Source organism: Pleurodeles waltl, chromosome 1_1, assembly GCF_031143425.1.
Source record: "Pleurodeles waltl isolate 20211129_DDA chromosome 1_1, aPleWal1.hap1.20221129, whole genome shotgun sequence".
Lineage (NCBI taxonomy): Eukaryota > Metazoa > Chordata > Amphibia > Caudata > Salamandridae > Pleurodeles > Pleurodeles waltl.
In genome coordinates, this window is record NC_090436.1 from 794296326 (window position 1) to 794317233 (window position 20908).

Consider the following 20908-nt stretch of genomic DNA (forward strand, 5'->3'; position numbering starts at 1 on the left):
ATAAGTATAACTATGGGCCCAGGTGTGATACTATGGAAGATGGACAGGTAACCAGGAAAGATCACCCCTTGGCGCTTGCCAGCCACATATACTGGCATTCGTTTTGATCAATAAACTAAATTTGAAAACGCCTTAAAACTGAAGTGTTTTTCTGCTTGCAAATATTTTTTTACACACTCTCTACAATAATGTCTTTAGACTGTAACATTGAGGAAACTTTTGTAGCAGTACTTTACATATCATTGTGCTCAGCCGTGGGGCTGGCACGTTCGTTATTGACTTCCTTTGCCGGTGAGTCTTGCGTCACGCTACAGTAGTTGACAGTGCGGAAGGGCAGGTAGTTGTTGTCATGACTCCGGAAACAAACAAGCCGAGGATGAGAGAAGCGTTGCTGCAGAGAGATCAAGAGAGCAGCAGGAGCCACGAAAAAAATAAGCCTGTTTAATCATGTCAATCCCTTTCTCAAACACGCATCATCGCATCCCGAGAGGATTTGGAAATGTCCTAGAAGGTTTAACTCGGGAAATTCTAAGGAACCAACCCAAGGATATCCCAGCTTTTGCTGCAATGCATTTTACAACGCTGCTAAGAGAGAGAGAGACGTCAGGCTTAGATCAAGCTGAATGGGGCGCTAAACTAGAGGACAGATTTTGCAATAATAAAGCTTTTCTGCAACCACCAGCAAGCAGGAGCAAGGACGACTTTCGAGAAAAGCCTACAGTGGTCCCGAGGAAGGACACAAGTGATCAGCAACCACCCAGTGATAGCGACCAACCTGGCAGTGACCAGTTTTCAGAGTCTGGCTTTCTTCGCCAAGAGAAGCAGCCACCAAAAGATAACAAGACTGACCAGTTTTCAGAAACTGTTGTTTTTCATCAAGAGGAGAAGCCACCTCAAGTTAACAAAAAGCAAGACAGTGAACAGTTTTCTGAGCCTGTCGTTCTTCAGCAAGAGGAACAGCCACTTGAACATGACCATTATGAGAGCGACCAGGTTTCCGAGCCTGTTCTGCAGCAAGAGGAGCAGCCACTACGTGATAGCAACCATCACAGCACTGACAAGATTTTCAAGTCTTCCATTCTTCCCCAGGAGGAACAGCCACCCAATGATAAGAACCACGACAGTGACCAAGTGACCGAGACTGTTATTCTACAACAAGAGGAGCAACCACCCGATGACAACAACCACAGCAGTGACCAGGTTACTGAGCCTGTCATTCTACAACAAGAGGAACAACCACCCGACGACAGCAACCACAACAGTGACCAGGTTTCTGCACCTGTCATTATAAACCAAGAGGAGCAACCATCCGAGCAACCACCCGATGATAGCAATCATGACAGTGACCAGGTTTCAGAGCCCGTCATTCTTTACCCAGAGGAGCAACCACTCGATGATAACAACTACGCTAGTGACGAGGTTTCTGAGTCTGTCATTTTACGAGAGGAGCAACGATCCGAACAACCACCCGATGATAACAATCATGACAGTGACCAGGTTTCAGAGCCTGTCATTCTTACCCAAGAGGAGCAACCAACCGATGATAACAACCATGACAATGACCAGGTTTCAGAGCCTGTCATTCTTAACCAAGAGGAGCAACCTACCGATGATAACAACCACGACGGTGACCAGGTTTCCGAGAGTGTCATTCTTTACCAAGAGGAGCAGCCCCCTGATGACAACAACCCCGACAGTGACCAGTTTTCTGAGCCAGCCATTGTTTTCCAAGAGGAGCAACACCCCAATGATAATATCCATGACAGTGACCAGGTTTCCGAGCCTGTCACTCTTAAAAGAGAGGAGCAGCCACCTGATGAAAGCAATCACCATGACCAGGTTTCCGAGCCCATAATTCTTCAAGAGAAGCAAAATTCACATGAAAACGACCTCACCAGAAATGAGGCTGCTGTGACAATCCAGGCTCATGTTAAGGGGTTTTTAACAAGAAAAGAAGTAGACAAAATGAAAGAAGCAACAAACTCCAAGTAAGTATATAGCTAATTGAATTGTGTATATTGTAATAATAAGGGAAATGCAGTCATTGACTTGTTTTATTAGACTAGGTTAAAAAAAGAAACATTAACAGACGTTACGTTTTGTCTGTAATACAGAAATACACATCTGTCATACCGACAACTGACTATGCTTATTTTTTATCATCAAAATGTTTCCAATGTGGTTTGTGTGCCTTTTAAACCAAACGGAAGCAAGTTCTGGCTATAAATAATAACCTATGCTGACACTACGAAGTTGTAGAAATATTTAAATAAATAAATAAATAGCTCAGAGCCATTTTATGTTTTTTGATGGATTTAGGGCCGGATTACGATCTTGGCAGACGGGGTTACTCTGTCATAAACATGATGGATATCCCGTCACCGTATTACGATTCCATTATATCCTATAAAGATCAGAATACAGCAAATGGAATACCTGTGACAGAGTATTCCACCTGCCAAGATCGTACTCAGGCCCTTAGTCACATACATATTTTGGAGCCCCCTATTGTAAATTGAGGCCCCAATTTCAAGTGCCCCAGATTAGGTTGCGACAGTTCCAGCACCTGGTAGAATCGGATAATCCAGGAAGTGGAATTTCACTTGTTACAAATTACTCTCCCATAATAGGATATTACATGCTGCAATTTTGGTGCTTTGTATACCAAAATTTGCATGTAATGGTATTTACTGGGCATTTTTCTCTGGTAAATTTCATCAGGTTTAACCTACGGAAAATTGTGGGGGTGCAAAATTTAACGCACTTGGTAATTTCCTCTTGCAGTAAGGCCTGCATGACTCAGAATTCCAGTATGTGTTACCAGGAGTTTCTGAACATATGGCAATTCAAAGCCCCACTTGAAAAGCTGGGGCTTACATGTAATCAGTGTTAGAGGTGGCATATATCCATGGCCTTAATACTGCATAGTATTGTACTCCAGTTTTTGCAATGTCTAAGTGCAGCAAGTAACAGTTGTACCTCATTTAATGATACGCTGAGAGATTACATGTTTAATTCATTTCAATCATTGGACACCTTTTTGAACGTTGCTCAAACTACTATGTAAAATTTTGGTATTGGACTTCCACAAAGCACACTTTCCCATCCTACCTCAAAAAACAGAACTTAAACATGTATTTAATTGGGCACTAGTTGAGGTGACTTGGGAGGCCTGATAGTATTACATGGCAGACTCAGGTAGGCATAAAATGGGCCTCTTGGCAGGGTGGCCCTCAAAAAGTGAGGCCCTAGGCAATCGACCAGTTTGCACATACCTCGAAATGTCCCTGCGAGAACTGCAGTTATTGAGTCCATGTATACTCTTAGGACAACCCTAAGGCCCTTGGCTGCTGCAGAAGCAGGCTATGGACAAACACCTAGGACCTGATTCACAAAGGTGAACCTACACTTTTGTGTGAGGTTTACGATTGTTTGCTAATCACAAAGGTATTTTACTAGTAGTATCGTTATGACTTTGCAGAGTGTCTGTGCGTGAAAAGACAGGACAGTCCTATCTTTTTATGTGCGTAGACTCCGCCGTTGTAAAGATACTACAAGTAATATAACTTTGTGAATAGCAAACAATTCTAAACGTAAACAAAAGCGTACGTTTACCTTTGTGGATCAGGCCCTCAAATTATAAAGATACATCAGTGGGTGAATGCTTCTGCAGCCGAAATATAGACGGCTAGATTTTGTGATACTCAAATATTCCTTACGTCAGATAAGGCCCTGCTGAGGCACCTCTTTTATCCTCGATGTTTGCACCTACCACCCTGTCTATTCTGGTGCCCCTGAATACAGGAGATTCCTACCAACGCTTTAAGTCACAGAACATAGCGTCCATAGGTATAAATTGTAGATTAGCACATAATCTGGTAAAACGGGACACTGCCACATAAGAACAGGGATGATTCTGTACGACTTGAGCGGTCTCGCCTGTCATTGACTGTCATGCACTGATCAGTGACATCATAGGAGAGCAGTCACTGTACACCTTGTTCTTAAGGTTCTGTCCTAATCCATGGTTGGTAGGTAGGTGGGGAGGGAGGGGGAGAAGAAAGAAAGAGGAAAAAAAAAGATAGAGAGAAAGAGAGAGAGAGAGAGAGAGAGACTGTCTCTATATATATATATCTATGGCAAAGGGCGGTTCATTCCTTTGGCCCACGAGGATAAATTGTATTTCCATTCTGATCTCTGGGACTTAGTCTTCAAATGGTGAAATAGGTCAGTGGATCAATGTGTGTACTGCACCAATCTGTGTGCAAGACAGGTGGGTATTTCTTCATAGGTACCCTTTCCTGTGATTGCAGGAGACTCTGCAAGCACATTGTCTTAACTAATGGGTGAAGTCCAGTAGCTTTTCTGCTCCAATGACGGTCTAATTCTCAGGCAATCTCAGATCCTTGTCTTTACATCAGTGAACATCAAAATCAATATATGGTGCTGTGGTCATCTTGGTTCTGGCATGATGCACTACACTGGGGAAAACAAAGGTGATGGGTTGAACATTTGGAAAAAGTCTCAGTCACTGACATTTTCTCTGGTGGCATTCCAGTCTATCATTTTTCATCCACTATCCCGCTTCATTCCAGACAGAGATCAGTTATATGCAAATCAATGTTAGTCTTGCAGAAATAGGAGCTGTCCATCCTGAAAAACCAAACCAGGTCCTAGCAACCCCAGAACACTTTGACCCTACTTAGTCATTGTCAGTGATGTGTAGTTTCAGTTGTGAGGCAGGACTCCTGTCTTGGCATGCCCATCACTTTTAGGGCAAAGAGCCAAGGAAAACACAAAGGAGATAGGTGGACTGCTTGCAAAAAAAATTCAGCCACTGGAAACAGCTTAAGGTTGTTTTCCAGTGAACTTGGATGCTGCTGCATTCAGACCAGCGGGTAGGGTTCTATTTTTCTCAGAGGCTTTCAAGGTTAAGTAATGCATAGTTCCTGCCTATCTGTGCAGTGGCTGCAGCACTAGAGTGTTGGACGTGTGAAAAAACATAATCATAAAATCCATCACAGGGTGCACTTTGTGTTATCTCTACCTAGGAATGTGGTTCTGCTATCCACAGCTAAATTAGCAGTACTTTTCCAGGTGGCAGTCATGCTTAGTAATACAGCCCACTCATTCTATCCCTGCACCATCTACCACTGCTCCTATTACCACCTTTCCTTCAGCCCCTTCTCGACATTCGTGCATCATTCAACAACCTAGGTTCTTCCATGGCCTCAGGAGAAGAGCACTAAGGTACCTGAGACAGTGAGCAAAAAATGAGGCCTTTCCCTCTATAAATATGTCAAGCTGATACTACAGACCAGAGTGCATCATCAACTCAACTCAGAGAGAGCCTTAAGAAAGTACCTGGTGCAAAAGCAGAATAGTCAGGTTCCATTTTTTTCACTTTATCACATAATCTGAGATGCCTTTACGTTTTATGTGGTGATGTAAGATGTGCTCCTGTGGGATTAGAGGGAAGTTGAAAAAGGAAGGTTGTCATGATTTATTCTTAAGTAAGGTCTGTTCAAAGGTGTTAAGACCAAATTCCCAACCTTGGTAAACACTGATTCCTTGATCACATACCAGAAATCAATAGCATCAGACAAAGCATCACCAGCATACTCCAAATATTAAAAGGCACCTGGGGCATCCAAGATGTCATATGCTCCAAGGAATATAGAGTTAAGAGAGTAAATCTGTGCTTCTTAAGCATGACCAGAGTAAGAACTAAAAGCAGACCTAGGAAATTTGGACGTACTAGATCCACTATCACCCAGAGCAAGTGAGTGCATTGATTTAGCTATACTGACAAGAGAGCTTTGGAAGTTATTCCTCCAAAAATAATTGAAACATTGGAAAACAAATGTACAATTTATAACATAGTGATCATCATGTACAAGAATACATTAACATTTAAAGCATGATATCTAGTGATGGAGCAATAGACCTCTGTTGTCTCTGGCTGTTCACATCTGCTGGGTGAGATGGTCAGATATTTTCATTTTGCTTTGCACTTCTCTGTTACTGTTTAGTAACATGATACTCTGTGCATAGTTGAGTCATTACCTGACAAAATGTAAAGACAATTGTATTCAAAAACACATACACATTATTGTATTAGAAATGTGGTGCATTTTTATTACTTCATATACTTTTTCTTTGTAAAGCCGTTCATGAATCAGTCAAAGAATTGGAAGTTATCATGTGTTCAGTATTGTAATACAAGCTATGAGTCTTTCATATGCATATCCTTCTATGTACCTATCTATATGTGTGTGTGTGTGAGTATCTCTCTCTCTATATATGTATATATATATATATATATATATATATATATATATATATATATCTGTCTCCTACTGGCAGTCAACAGTAGGTAGTTAAAGTCAGGATCTAGTTTCAATAAAAAAAAAAAAACATTATTTTTACGTGCTTCTCTTTGGCACCGCATGACGGATCTTCACAAAATTTTCAAAAAGAAAATTGGACGCTCATATCAGCTGGTGTCTGAAAAGTTTTGGGGTTTTACGCCAAAAAGGGAGGGGGTCAGAAAAGGTGTGTTTCCCATGTTAATACCAATAGGGATTTTTAACATGACTACAGCCAGAACCACTGAACAGAATTACACCAAATTTGGCAAAAAGGTAACTCTTGGTTCAGAAAGCGCCTTTTTTGTTACTTGGTGTAAATCAGTTCAATAGTTTTTGAAATGTTAAAGAAAAAAAAATAGTATATATGGACACAAAGGCTTCACAAACCCTCCCGATCTCATGCCTAGATCTGATTGGCTCCTAGTGCTTCAACAAGGAAGTGTTGGCAGCCGAGTCCCCCCAAAAGAAATATGGAAAAAAAGTGGCCAGGGTAGAGTCATCTTGACCCCTTAGCTCTAGTGTTGGGGTCCCACCCCCCTGCATATCCTACCCCCGCATATCCCACCCACCCAATCCAAAAAAGGAATTAAAAAAAAGTTTTTGGCAGGAGCTGCGGCGGATCCGCCAAAAATAAAAAAAAAGACAAAAACAAGCATGGGCTCCCGCGCTGGTTTAAATGCAGCCCTTGGGTGGGCCAGGTGCATTGCCATTTTCAAACAGAAGGAGCTGCCTGGTCCCACTGCAGCCCCAGGGATCACCACCTCCTCAGGGCTTTAAACATATTATATTGGGGGGGCCCTGCGGTCTCCCCGAAGCCCTGGGACTGCCACCTCCTCGGGGCTTTAAACAAATTGAATGCAGGGGGGCCCCCCATTCCCGGGGACCTCCACCTCTCCAGGGAAGACTTTAAAATTAAATGCAGGGGACCATTTGCCCCCCCACATCCTAAGGACCACCACCTCCCCAGGGCTTCATAGTTCAAGAATGCAGGGCTGAGTGGCCCCATACCCACCCTCCACAGCCCTGGTCCTGAGGGATACCAACTCCCCAGGGCTTCACAGTAAAAGAATGCAGATGGCTGCCCATACCCCCTCAGTCCCAGGGCTCACCACCTCCCTGGAGCAGAATTTGTGGAGAAATGCAGGGGGACACGTAAATATACGTGCAGGGAAACAGATGAAAACATTACTCAATCAAGGAGGGAGCTGCTATTTAAAGGTGTATCCCAAAGTAACTATAACTCACGCCCTCGCCATGTACTAATTACCACATGAAAAAACTGTGCATGGCAGGGGCGCGAGTTAATGCATTCTAGAAATACCATAAATAAATACATTTCAATACATACAGTAATGTCAACTGATTTTAAAATGCTAAAGGTACTGTGAACCTTTTTTTAATTAACAAATATGCACAATAATGCTTTGTCATATATTTTCTAGTGAATGCAATCCTAAACGGTGGCTTTGCAACTTGTTGTTTAATCTATATTACCCGGTTGTGTTTCCAAGTATTGAGTATTTCTGTGATGCTTACTATTGGTTGCCCTTACAGAATTTTTTTTTAATATAAAATACAAATGTTGTTCAGGTTTTTGAGATGCCTAATATAATTCCACTCTGTTTTTTTTTTCCACAGAGAGACTGAGGATTCAGATAATCCCTAAAGAAAACGCATAATCATTTACTTTGCACACAGGTAATACTTCAGGTTAATGAATTAAGATATTACTCTCATCAGCAATTTGACAGTATGGCATACCTGTCAAGGTTGCATATTGCTATGTGTGATATTTCCACAATTTCAGTGTAATTATGAGTGACATTTCAACGACTATGAGTGACACTTTCTTGGAAGCAAAATCAAGCGATGAAGACGAGGGAACCATATAAATATCGTAATATATTGAGAATGCTATATACCTGTTGTACACCAGCACCACCTTGTGGCCTTTGATAAACACTACTCCAAGCTTACCAAGCAAAGTGAGAAACTGGGACAAGGTTTTACTGCACTTTCAGGACTTTCATGACAATCTCAGGCATTGCGGTAATGCAGGAAATGACCAGAAATGCATTATTCTAAAGCAAGATGTGTGACACTTGGCAGGGCTGCAGTGTGGTCGATAAGCGCATGATTCACTTCGCTGTAGTAGAATCAATTAAGAGATCATGTGTAAGAATTGAGTGACAATCTTAAATACAAAAACAATTAAAACAAAACTGGTAAAAAAAAAAACCTAGTTGGATGCAACTGTTATTTTTTCTGTTTCTAGTGTTGTTGACACTAATGATTACAGTTGTTTGGAAGGTGTGCTCTTATTTCATTGAAATTCTATTAGCAAAGTATAATTTGCTCCCCTAGATCATATCAAACCCTTTCTTACATACTATTTAGAGAAGCTATCCATTTAGTCACAGCACCATAGAATATAGAGGTCAATGGCTTATCTAAGAAATAAAAAGCCATGTTACACCTCCCCAAGATTAAGGATTTCTGACCTAGAGTCGGTTTTGGTAATCATTAATTTTGCCCTCTTGCACTTTTTTTTGTCTCAAGATTCACTCTTTATTTTGAGGGCTAGCTTTGAATTACGTTTTAAAATGTGGTTCATATATAAACAATGTGGCACTGACAATGCAGAATACAATCTTGTTTCTTCAATACCTCATGTCAAGCAACAAGTTTATACATACCCTCAAGCAGTGTATCAGTTAGAAAAACCTGACCCTTATCCATAGTTTCATTTGTTCTGGTGTCTGCCTGTGCTCGGCACTAGCACTTAGGTCTGAAACACCAGTACGTATTTATTCATCACATGGGGGCACTGTGGGACTTTTTTTTCAGCAGATTTCATTTTTGGAGCATTTAACAATTTAATATACTTTTTGAAACTAAAAAAGCCAGCATATAGGTACTGCTGTTACTGGAATTTGGCAATAGTGGAAGGCGCTGTAGGCACTACTAGCTGCAGTGGACTCATAAGAACTGTGTCGGGCTCTGGCACAAATTAAGGACTGCAGCCTTATCATTTCAACTATGGCGAAATAACAGCTATAATTTTCAATGTAAGAGCAAAATGCTACTGAGACAACAGTGCAATCACTTTTCTACCATGTTTTCTTTGGTCTTTCTAGAAATAAAGCTGATTCTTCAAGTGTTTTAACATTGGTTATTTTATAAAACAAGCAAATAAATATATCTGGTCTTATTGAAAGGTTAGTTTGGGTTATAGCTTTACAAAAAAACAGGGAAGCTGGAAGCAAGAAATAAGTTTAAAGTAAGCTTGGAGCACAGCCAACAACTTGCCGTTGAGTTGAAGGAGGTTTGCAGTGTTTGTGTTTATGTAGGTTTTATCAAACTCATAACATACCTTTTGGTGTACATGTGTATCTTCTTCAGGGCATGCAGTGCATTCTCAGCACCCACGTCCACGTCTGACATTGGTTACAGCATTAACTTTAATCAAGCCTCTTATAACTCAATTGGAACAGACACAGCAGATAGTGCTATGTGCAATCTAGTGGATGTGCGCAACTCCACCAACATTCAAAGCAAGGTTTCCATTTACCACTTTATATTCCCCTTCGTCAACTGTTTACAAAGTCCAGGAAGTTTTATTATCAATAAATATTGGTGCCTCTTCAATTCACAGGGATCTTTCACTAATTTTCACTATTCACCAAAATGTCAGGGACAGTGGAAGTGACAGCATTTTTTACCCCTGATTTTTTTCAGTAAGGCATGTCACATGATCCTAAAATCACAATTGAGGATTTGTGTTGGGTTATAAAAAGTAATGCAAAGCTGCACTATGCGCTGCCTTGCATTATTTTGTATCAAGCGGGCTTACAATGGATGGTGCATGAGTGTTTCTATGCAACCATCTATTACAATTGATGCAAATTCCTATGTACAAACATAAGGAGAGAGGAATTTGTGCCAAAATCTTATGCTTTCTCAAAAGCAGAAATAACAAGGAGACCCTTCCAGTTCAAAACATATCTGTTAGAGAAAGCACACACCTCGCACTCTGGCACAAGAGTATGTGCTTTAGCGCATGGCTGTTTAGAGTGCACCAGCACACTGAAAAAGAAAAAGTGTCACATATATTATTAGATATGACACATTTTTTCTCTCCCCCTTTGATGCAAAGCAGCACAGCATCTTTGGTGCAGCGTTGCCTTTCATCAAAGAATAGTAAATCTAGGCCTCAATCTCAGGCAGTCTTACTCACTACCTGTCACTTTACTCACACTCACACACACATGCTTAGACATACAAAAACATTTTCACACATATACACACTCTTTCTCACTTAAATACACTTTCACCCACAAGAACACATACAACTTAATTTATAACAATTTTTACATCCCACAACTGCCACCATAGATCCTAAGTGTGCTCCATCATTATTACACTAATAGTGAATAACAGAATATTATTCACTATTAGCATAATGAAAAACAGACTGACAATAAGGAATGTGCCCCCCCCCCTATTCTTTGCACTGATTTTGCCACCTCTGAGGCCAGGGGCCACATAGGCAGTGCTAGGGTTCACAAGGGGCAAGTCAGGGTTCACAGCTGCAAACCCCCCCCCCCAGTGACCCTGAAATGATCTCCGATTTTAGGGTGTGGTAGGAGAGTTGTTCCACCTTAGCGCTATCACTCTTTTTGACAAAATTATAACTAAGGACCTGATTTTGATTTTGGCAGACAGGTTACTCTGTCGCAACGGTGACAGATATCCCATCTGCCGAAATACAAATCCCTTAGTAAGTAATGGGATTCCCGTTGTGATGGGGTAACCCATCCGCCGAAATCTAAATCAGACCCTAAGTCAGCAACTCTACTAGTCATCTTATGTTTAGCAAACATGGCAGCTTACCCAGTAGACGTATTTTAATACTTGTTTAAACCTCTATTTGTGTTAACTGCTTCATAGTATCTAGAACATATCCAGACCTGAGATAGTGAGGGATATATCCTTGTCCACTGAAAAATTAGGGCATCTATGAGATACCGTTGGAAACAATTTACGTAATCGTCTCATTGTGAGATATGTACAACGTAATATATTGAGTAGTAAAAGTTTAAATTTAGCATTTCTAGATATCAACTTTGGCTATTTAAGTTTTTTTGTCTATTCTTTTTCAGAGATGTCCTCTGCCAAGCCATCCAAATCAAGGGGAGACTTAGGGCCTCATTAGAAGTTCAAACTTCTGATGGGGAGGTTGCCACCACACTGACTTCCTCCCCGCTGGACCCATTCAGAGTTTCCCACTAGGCTGGCAGACAAAAACAGAGGTTTCCGTCCGCCAGCCTAAAGGGAAACTGAGGTCAGCATTGTCTCCGGCTCGTAATCGAGCCGGCATCAATGCTACCTCTGCAGAGTGCACCAGCACCTTCGCAATGTTCACTGTCTGCACAGCAAGTGCATGGGCAGTGCAGGAGCCCCCCCTGTGGCTCGCTGCATGCACTGCTGCCCTGGCTGATTGCGATTTCCGCAACCGCGAGGCTGTCAGGATCATGGATCCCGGTGGTACTGGTGGTCTGACTGCCAGGGTCCTAATGTGGCAGTTGGACCGCCACGGCAGCGACAGTCCTGACCTCCACCATGAGGCTGTCGGTCATAATGAGGGTCTTAATGTGGTCTATTAAAACCCGATATCTGGGTCCATGGTCTTCTAGAAGCTATATTTAATATTAACTGTACCACCCCATAAGTGCATGGCTCATTTAGTCAACCCCTCAAAGTTTCATTTAACGGCTGTGTTATTGTGCGATGCAACAGAAAATATGTTGCGGCAATCTCATAAAGTTCCATCAACTCTACAAATAATCTCAGTTTCCCCAACTTCTATTAAATCAAACAAAGTCATTTATGCCTGTATGCCTCTATATCAGTAGGTCTTTCCTCCCCAAGAGCTTACAAAGGCGTGTAGAAAGCGCACAGTTGCAATCTGGAGCTTAAACCATTTTAGATTTAGTGCACCCTAACATTCTGACCTAACAATATCTAGCAAATCTTGATAGTATTAAAGTCACTTTATGTCTGCATTCAGGTTCAAAGAGTTTCACCAAGGTGTCTGGCCTATCAAGCGCTTCCTCTATATTTTAAACTTTAGCTCCAGGGTTCTCTGACACCCACCTGACCAGCCACTACAATTGTGCTGCCACATAATACTTCTCTATATGTCGGACACCTGGTCCTAATTCACCATTTCAAAGCTGTAATTTTTAATAGTCCGCTCCTACGACAGTGTTGGCAAAAAAAAAAAAAGGTACAACACTTGCAGGAGTGCAAACATCTTAGTGACCACTATTTTATCTGCTGCAATCAGAGGTAATTTTTTCTGGAACATTCCAGCCTCTCTAATACTTCCAGCACACATTCCACATTTCCCTCTGAGACATGTTCACCTCAATGGTAAATATTTACCTAGAAATACTGAAACATTGTATATTCCCATGATATGGGAAGAAGAGGGTAGGGAATCTACGTGCACTGTTTCCATTCGATATAGTGGGTACACACATAACTTTCAGACCGGGCACTGTGCCAAACACCTGCAATTCTTGCTTGATCTAGGCGATTTCATAGTGAGCACAATGCAGGTACAGTAGGACATTGTCTGCATTATAAAGATATGACATACTCATATTGCTTATTCATTACGCCTTTCTGCTTTCCGCTAACTAAAATGTTCCACTATTTTCTTCTGTGCCTTGGTGAACATTATGAGTGACAGCGGACAACCTTGTCTCCAAATGACATGCCCTGATTTTATTCTGGCCACTGGTTGCATTTATAAATGTGTTTTAGAATGGCAAATAAATAACTCCATTGGATCGTGTCAAACACTTTGCCACGTCTAACAACCCAATCACCAAAGCTTCATGCTCATTTGAGCATTCCGCCACAACATGGAACAAACATCTGATGTTCATGACTGTTCAACGAAATGGGACAAACCCATTTCATCAGTGTACACTAAATCCAACTACACTGGATTGCAGTGATTTTAATATCTCCAAGAAGTTAGCAAAATGTACTATGATTCCCCTTCCCACCCTTCCCACCAGGTCAGTGCCCAGGCCGCACCTCCCTAATGCTGTCGCTGGTTGTTTGTTATAAACACACATCCATATCATTGTCACTTTTTTTATTACCTTTTGGTTGTGTTTTTTCAATTTTTTGCACTGGGGACACATTTCACACTATTTTGTATAACTATGTACAATTGTATAATGATTGGACAATGTTTTTGGATGAATTTTCAAGGATAAAGCATTATCATTACATAAAATCAAAGGTGTGGGGCTTAAGTTGTAATATAAAGGTTCACAATTGGAAGAAATCTAGCACTCTCATCAATGCACTCCAATTTATAAATAGTTAATCACAATTTTACTAGTTGGTGTAATTGTGGGTATCACCATCCGCTCATGGGTGATGCAAAGTCAAACAACATGTGCACATATAGAGAAGTGCATGTGTCCCCCTAAGCACTACTTCAGGCACTGCGAGGAGTTTCCACTCAAGCTATATTGATCAGTATTATCTTAGTTTCATTCCATCTGTCTTAAAAGCCAAAAAGTCACAGTTTTCATGAATCATTCATTTTATTAAGATTTTTACCATGGTGTGACCAACTTCCAGGTGTGTAGCCTCTTCATTCCTTAACTTCCATCATTAACAAATGACTTTACAAACCTGTTCCACCCTCATCCGCAATGCATTTTTGGCCTGGGAGGCCTTTCATCGGGTATAAAGTGTACTAAAATCAGAAGAAAACAATAACACAATTAAATATCTTGTATGTGGTATAGTTCAGCAATATTCTCCAATCATAGGCTCTGATTAACAATCAACAAATTAAATAATCAAAATCTGTATTTTGTTTCAAAAGCATGAACTCATTACCTGCATATCAGCATTATTCTAAATCTATTTAAATCAATCTGATACACGTCAATATGTACTTAAATCAAGTACTATCCTCCAATTTAAAGTATGTGTCCATGAAAGTCACCTAGTGTCCAAACAGTTGTATGAATAGAAACTCATTTTTATATTGGTAACTAGGTACTAATCAATTATGAAGCATTCGAAAGTCACTGTACCCATTAAACATTGAGTTAGCACACTGGTCCATTCTAAAAAAGTATCAGACTAACTGAGAGATATAAACCCTTTGTAGAAATGCGATCAAAATATTGAATAAATGTTCTCTGGACTCGATACTGCTAGGAGTTATCTAGAAGAACTTAATAAATATATAGCAGAACTACAATTGGAGTTAGAACAAGTAACAAAGAAGGATGAATGGCATACTAAAATAAATGACATCAATACATGTTTGGATAAATACGACCAGGAAATCAACGAAAGGAAAACTTGCAAATTTAAGAGGGACACCATTAATTAAAAACTGGTTGAAGTCTATAATTGAGCAGAGGTGTACGGATGTAAAAGAAAAATGAGGCAGAGTAGAAACAGTGATTCATCAACATCAGATGCGGAACCTGTTCAGTGCACATAATAAAGGGCAATTGCCCAGATAAGTAAATCTTTTCACTAAATTTAGACAATCTTGAGTCAGACTAAGACATCTGTTCAACCTGTAACTGAGACATTTTGACCTTCTCTGTAACTGACCAGCCCCACTGCAAACAACCAACCAGAAGCAATAGGCACACAACCAGAGGGGTTTTAGGGTGACCAGAAGCCAAACAAAAGCTTGATTATCAACATTCCCAAATTAATACTCACACTTTTTGAACTTAAGGTGTGGCTAATGGGAACTTCTTTTGTGCCTACCTACCAAACCAATAAATTGGAAATAACAATGGTTAAATTCATGAGAATATTGCGGTTGTGACACTTTTTTAAAGTGGTGGAACATATAAAAGGTGTTGAACCTACAAGCAATTTCATACCCAAAAGCAACTACATACCACCTGTCAGTCATAAATCAATTGACTACTTTGAGACCATTGTGAATCATCAACTAAAAGATCTAAAACTGAATTCCAAGAAAATTCAAAAATATGAGCAACTTGCATTTGATGACATTATTATCCTGCAAAAAGTGGATAAGGGGAGAACAGGTTCAAATGGACTTTGACTTTTACCATTGGAATGTACAAGAACATGTGTAAAATGTAGAACCCTATACAAAGTTTGATGCTGACCCCACTAACAATGGCATCACTGAGACTGAAAAGAGATGCCTGCTTCCAGATAATCTTACTGTATAATATACTTGCTTTATGCTACCTAAGATACATAAACATCAATTGAGACCACCATGCAGGCTGATTGTATCTTAAAAGGGGCCTATTCATGAGACTACTGGCAAATTCATTGATCATTATTTACAAAGGTTTGTGCAAAGACTTTCCACATACATACAAGATACCACTAAGTTTTTGAATAATTTGGAGTAATTAACTGTAGTTATAATTGCTGTGAAGTCCCTGTACACTTCCATTCCCCACAATTTGAGTTTAAAGTCTATTGAATAGAGATTGTTACAGATGGACTACACTGAAGATCTCAAAGTATTTTTGTTGGAGTTGATGCAATGTACGTTATACCAGAGCTATTTCAAACAGGGAAACAACTTGTATCAACAACTGACTGGGACCAGCATTGAAAAATATGCTGCCCTGAGCTATGCAAATACTTTCATGATTATGTTTCAGCAAGAATATATTTTATCACAGGAGGTTTGGATCAACAATTTCCTTTATTTTTAAGATACATTCATGACATTTTTGATATGGTGAAGATCCTGCAATACATTTGCCGAATCCATACAGTCCTTGAAGCAGGTGTATACTACATTGCAGCTCACATATGAGATAGAGCCAAATAAAATATTTCTGACTGTATTAGTTGCAATGAATAATGGGAAAAAAAATCAGAGTGAGGCAAATGTCAATGAGACTGATTGGATTAATTGGCTACATTATCAAAGCTTTCATCAACCCTCCTTTCTAAATCATCTACCATAGTCTCAATTATTGAAAAGAATATGTTCATACAATGATGGCTTTAATCAGCACAAAGAACAGATGATTGCCAGATTTGTTAAAAGTGGTTATCCCAATCATAAACTAAGAGAAGCAGAAGACAGAACATTGTATAAGGATCTCAAAGCTTTACTAGAAAGTAAAAATCTATGCACAAATATATCCAAACGATGTGTGTTTATTTCAAAATATTCAAACAGTAACAAGGTTAAATGGATCATACTGAAAAACTGTCCATTTGCACACTCTTCAATGTACTCCAATTTTTAAATAGTTAACCACAATTTTACTAGTTGGTGTAATTGTGTTGCGTAATGAACCAGAGATTAACCAAATTTTCAGCAACCCACCATTATTTGCCTATGAATGTTCATGAAACATTCATGAAATTTTGAAAACAAAATCAACATCACAGTTAGCCACATATTATGGCACTAAACCTTGTAGTAATTGTAAGAACATCATAAAAGGTACCGAGATCTTACACCCATTGACTGGCAGACAGATCAAGGTATGTACTTCTGTCACTTGTGATACCAAGAATGTTGTGTACCTGTTGAAATACCCGTATAGGCTAGCTTGCATAGGAAAACAAAGGAAAATAAAAACTAGGTTAATCGAACACAAGAATAATATCAAAACTAAGAACCCTTCATCTACTCTAGCGGTACATTTTAATACAGCACAACGCAACATCAGCCAATTGAAATATACAGTACTGAAAGTAGTGTCATTGAAATCTTGGACTGACAATAGAAAATTATTGCCAGAAAGAGAACTTTATTAGATCAGGAAGTTGCAGATGACTGCATTAAATGCAGATGTTTTCTATGATTTCTTATTATGTGCTCATGTTTAATCCTGGGATTATATGTTTTTTGTTTAGCCTTAAACAATGGTTTTATGGGTAAACATGGCTCCTTGTAAAACAGACACATTAATTTCAGTATGTCTGGAACCCATTTACCTATGGTTATCAACATGGTTAAATAGGTCGGGTTATTTCTTGGCGAGTACAGGGGACACTCTAATGCTGAGAAATGTACTACTCCTCATTCCAATATGGCTTACTTTTCTTGATACATCACATGAAGCAACACCTCTTTCCATCTTCGAAGAGGGAGCTCATAAGTAGCAGTGTCTCCTAACAGGGAATTAGCATTTGTACACAGGAGCCTGAGGCGATAACTTTAAGCCTACTTGTTGGGGTAAGTGAAATAAGGGGGAACCACAGTTGTTGGTTTGACTGTCCCAATAAAGGGAGGATTTATCATGGGTTGATATTGTTTTAGTCGTTAGTTGAGAGGCTGTTCCCCTATCACCATGTTTTTATATATGGGTTTACAATCCTCTGATAGAATCCTGGTGCCTCCTGAACAATTATCACTAACTGAATTGTTTAATGAGTATTGTGCTTTTGGAGTTCGTAATTGATTATTACGAAGTTACCAATATAAAAATGAGATTCTATTCATACTGCTGTTTGGACATTAGGTGATTTTCATGGACACAACATAGATTTTGATTATTTAATTTGTTAATTTTTAATCTGAACCTATGATTGAAGCTTATTTCTGAAATGTTTCACATAAAACACATTTAATTGTGTTACTGTTTTCTTCTGATTTTAGTACACATTCTTGTTGGCAACTGGCCTCCCATGCCTGAAATGCATTGGGGAACAGAGGAGCATGGGATTGAAAAGCCATTTGTTAATGATGGAAGTTAAGGAATCAAGTGGTTACACACCTGGAAGTTGATCACACTGTGAAAACAAAACACTAATAAATTGAATGATTCATGGAAACTGGATCTTTTTGGTTATTAAGATGGATGGGATGAAACTACGATAATATTACTTAATACTGATTAAGAGTGGAGACTCCTCCCAGTACCTGAAGTAGTGCTTAGGAGGACGCTTCTAATTTTCCATATGTGCATATGGTGTCATTTAAATGTTGGCATTTAATTGCATACAGTGATTTTACTTATTATTGCAATTTGCACTAATCCATCTCAAGGTCATTGGAAGGGGAGCTTTGAAAACAACCATTTTCAATGCAACGGGTCTCGCATTTCTCCAAGTTTGAGCTATTAGCAGTTGTAAACTCCCAACCGGGCTTTTCTTGCTAGATTAAATGGAGAAAAAAAAAGTGCGATCGCAGTGCTACAGTTGACTCGTAGTGAAACCTATTGGCAAAAGTGCAATTATCTACATAACCGGCAAAAGTGCAATTAACTATGTAACAGGGTCGAGGGCACGCAAATCGCTCGACTTCTGCCAAGCGAGATCGCACTGGGAAAAAAGTTAAAAAGTAGTTCACAAACCGGGCAGAAAACAGCGAGCCTCGCATGTTTTCAGTACTTGGTCGCTGCGCTCGAGGAGGGCTAACCACCGGAAAAGGCATGACGTATGCATGCCTTCCACGAATGAAAGCAAGCAGATTTTAAAAGGCAAGCCCACGAACCATTGAAAGACACTGACATGACATGGACGGGGCTCCGAGCCCTTTTCTAACTACTAAAGCGTCTTGCAAGCGAAACGCATGCAACGCAGGCTCGACCCTAAAAGTGAAGGAGTGTTCTTTTTCTTCATTGTCAGAGATTGTGAAGCTGACCTGCTCCTACTTCCTAGATCATGTGTTGCAGGCTGTGGTTCTGATTGTTGACTTTCCTGTGAATATTCGCTTTGCTGCTGGGATTATTTGATGTGCTGACAGACACTGGCTTTTGTTTTGGTAGTGGTGCCACTGATCCAGGTATGATCCTCCTCCCAGTCTCTTCCTCCTCAAAAAAGGGTGCATTAGGTATGTTGAGTTTCTGGAAAAATGAGGAGGGATTAATGCCATTGGTGGCACTGGTAACTGACATTTTCTTCCCACTAGCGACTTTCTAGGCAGAAAGCTACTTCTTTGAGGCAATCTTTAATTTTTATATGTACTACCCCTTAGCACAAGCAGAAGCACCTGAGCCGAGGACTGTTGTTGCTGTCAGCTAAGTTGTGGACTTCTCTTCATCTCAGTATTGTGCGTGGCGTCTCATGCATCTGCGGGCAATAAAAATGAAGCAGGAAGTCAGTAAGACTTTGTGAAGCTAGCCAACATAATAGAAGTCATAATCATCACAAATGCTGAAAAATAGTTCTTAGTAATAGTGCACTATTTTTTCAACGTTACACAGGAAAAGGTAACTTGATGTTCCTCTAGTGCTCATGGAGTTCCTATACAAAGCAGGTGAGTAGGCAAAAATCAAATAAACTAATCACTGGTGTCCCTCCTGGTGCCATGACTGGTGTCCTTCCAGCTCCATAGGCACCTTATGGAAGGTGAGTACAGGCAAAAATTGAATACATGAATTCAACAACTACTACTACTATCATCATTATCATTATTATTATTATTTACTGGTGCCCTCTAGGTCCCATGGAATCCTTCTGAGAGACTGGGGATGGCAAAAATCGAATAAATTAATTAAGTAATTGTTGGTGTTCCTCTAAGATCCACTGGGACCCTATGGGAGGTGAGGGGTATGCAAAAATTAGATACAATATTCAAAATCAACATTTCTGAACTACAACCAGCCATAAGCGCAAATTAATGTATTGGAGAAAAAAATTAAATAAATTAATAAAAATGCCATGGGCTTTTCTATCAATGTTGCGAGAAAATGAATGACTTTTAAAAGTGTAAAGAAAAAAATTGAAAAACATACTGGCTGTGCAAAATGGTGGTTGTTGCATACCAGCAAAAAAGGAGGCATATAAAACAAAAGCAACATGGCTACCACAGAACACATACAAAGGCTACACAAAACAACCACTGCTGCAGGGACAGCAAGGTGTCATGGAGAACAAAGAAAACTTGGCAGACTATGACAAATGCACACACTGGCGACACAAAATGGCCACCACTGCATGGCCAATCATGAAGGTAACAGACAATAAAAAAACATGGTTACCCCATCCTACCTGTAACACCTTCACCCCACCCCAATAAAATGTAGCATTGCAGGGAAATGATTACAAAGATGTTTTGGAGCCTATTTACAAGCCCCTTATGCCACCAGTGTATCACTTTTTCCCCTATAAAAAGTGATGCACCGACGGCGCAAGGGGCTTGTAAATAAGCACCTAAATATTTACTAAAAATGTGTCACTGCACTTTAACCACTAACAAGTAAATGCAGACAAAAAATAACCTAAATGTTCCATGTAGTACAAGGACTTCCAGAGGCCTCAGAAATGATTAAAAAAATGCACAGCAGCAGTGAGAATATGAAAAAATAAATAAATACACCAACAGCCTACTGCAGGGGAGACTACGGCCCAAACAGTAAGACACCAGAGTAAATTAACAAATCTGTACAAAATTCATAACTTCAAAACACAAGGAGAAAGAAAATGTATATTCACTTCAAGCCTCCACCCTCTCAAAATGTGCAAACATTGGGTCATATTTACTAGAAGTGGCACAGGGCGGCCGCTGCACCACA

General features: G+C 39.9%; 1 protein-coding gene across 2 annotated transcripts; it reads left to right on the forward strand.

Annotated features, from left to right (window-relative positions):
• The first annotated feature begins 361 nt into the window (after nt 1-361).
• Nucleotides 362-18192, forward strand: LOC138287609 (cardiomyopathy-associated protein 5-like). 2 transcript variants are annotated; one of them, XM_069228200.1, is made up of 3 exons: nt 362-1988; nt 8010-8069; nt 18049-18192. In XM_069228200.1, exons 1-2 carry the CDS (start codon nt 448-450, stop codon nt 8035-8037), a joined length of 1569 nt encoding a protein of 522 aa, XP_069084301.1. In that variant the 5' UTR covers nt 362-447; the 3' UTR covers nt 8038-8069; nt 18049-18192. The 2 variants fall into 2 exon arrangements, with proteins under 2 accessions (XP_069084301.1, XP_069084292.1); XM_069228191.1 differs by lacking the exon at nt 18049-18192 and having other exon boundaries at nt 8010-9498.
• Nucleotides 18193-20908: the final 2716 nt, after the last annotated feature.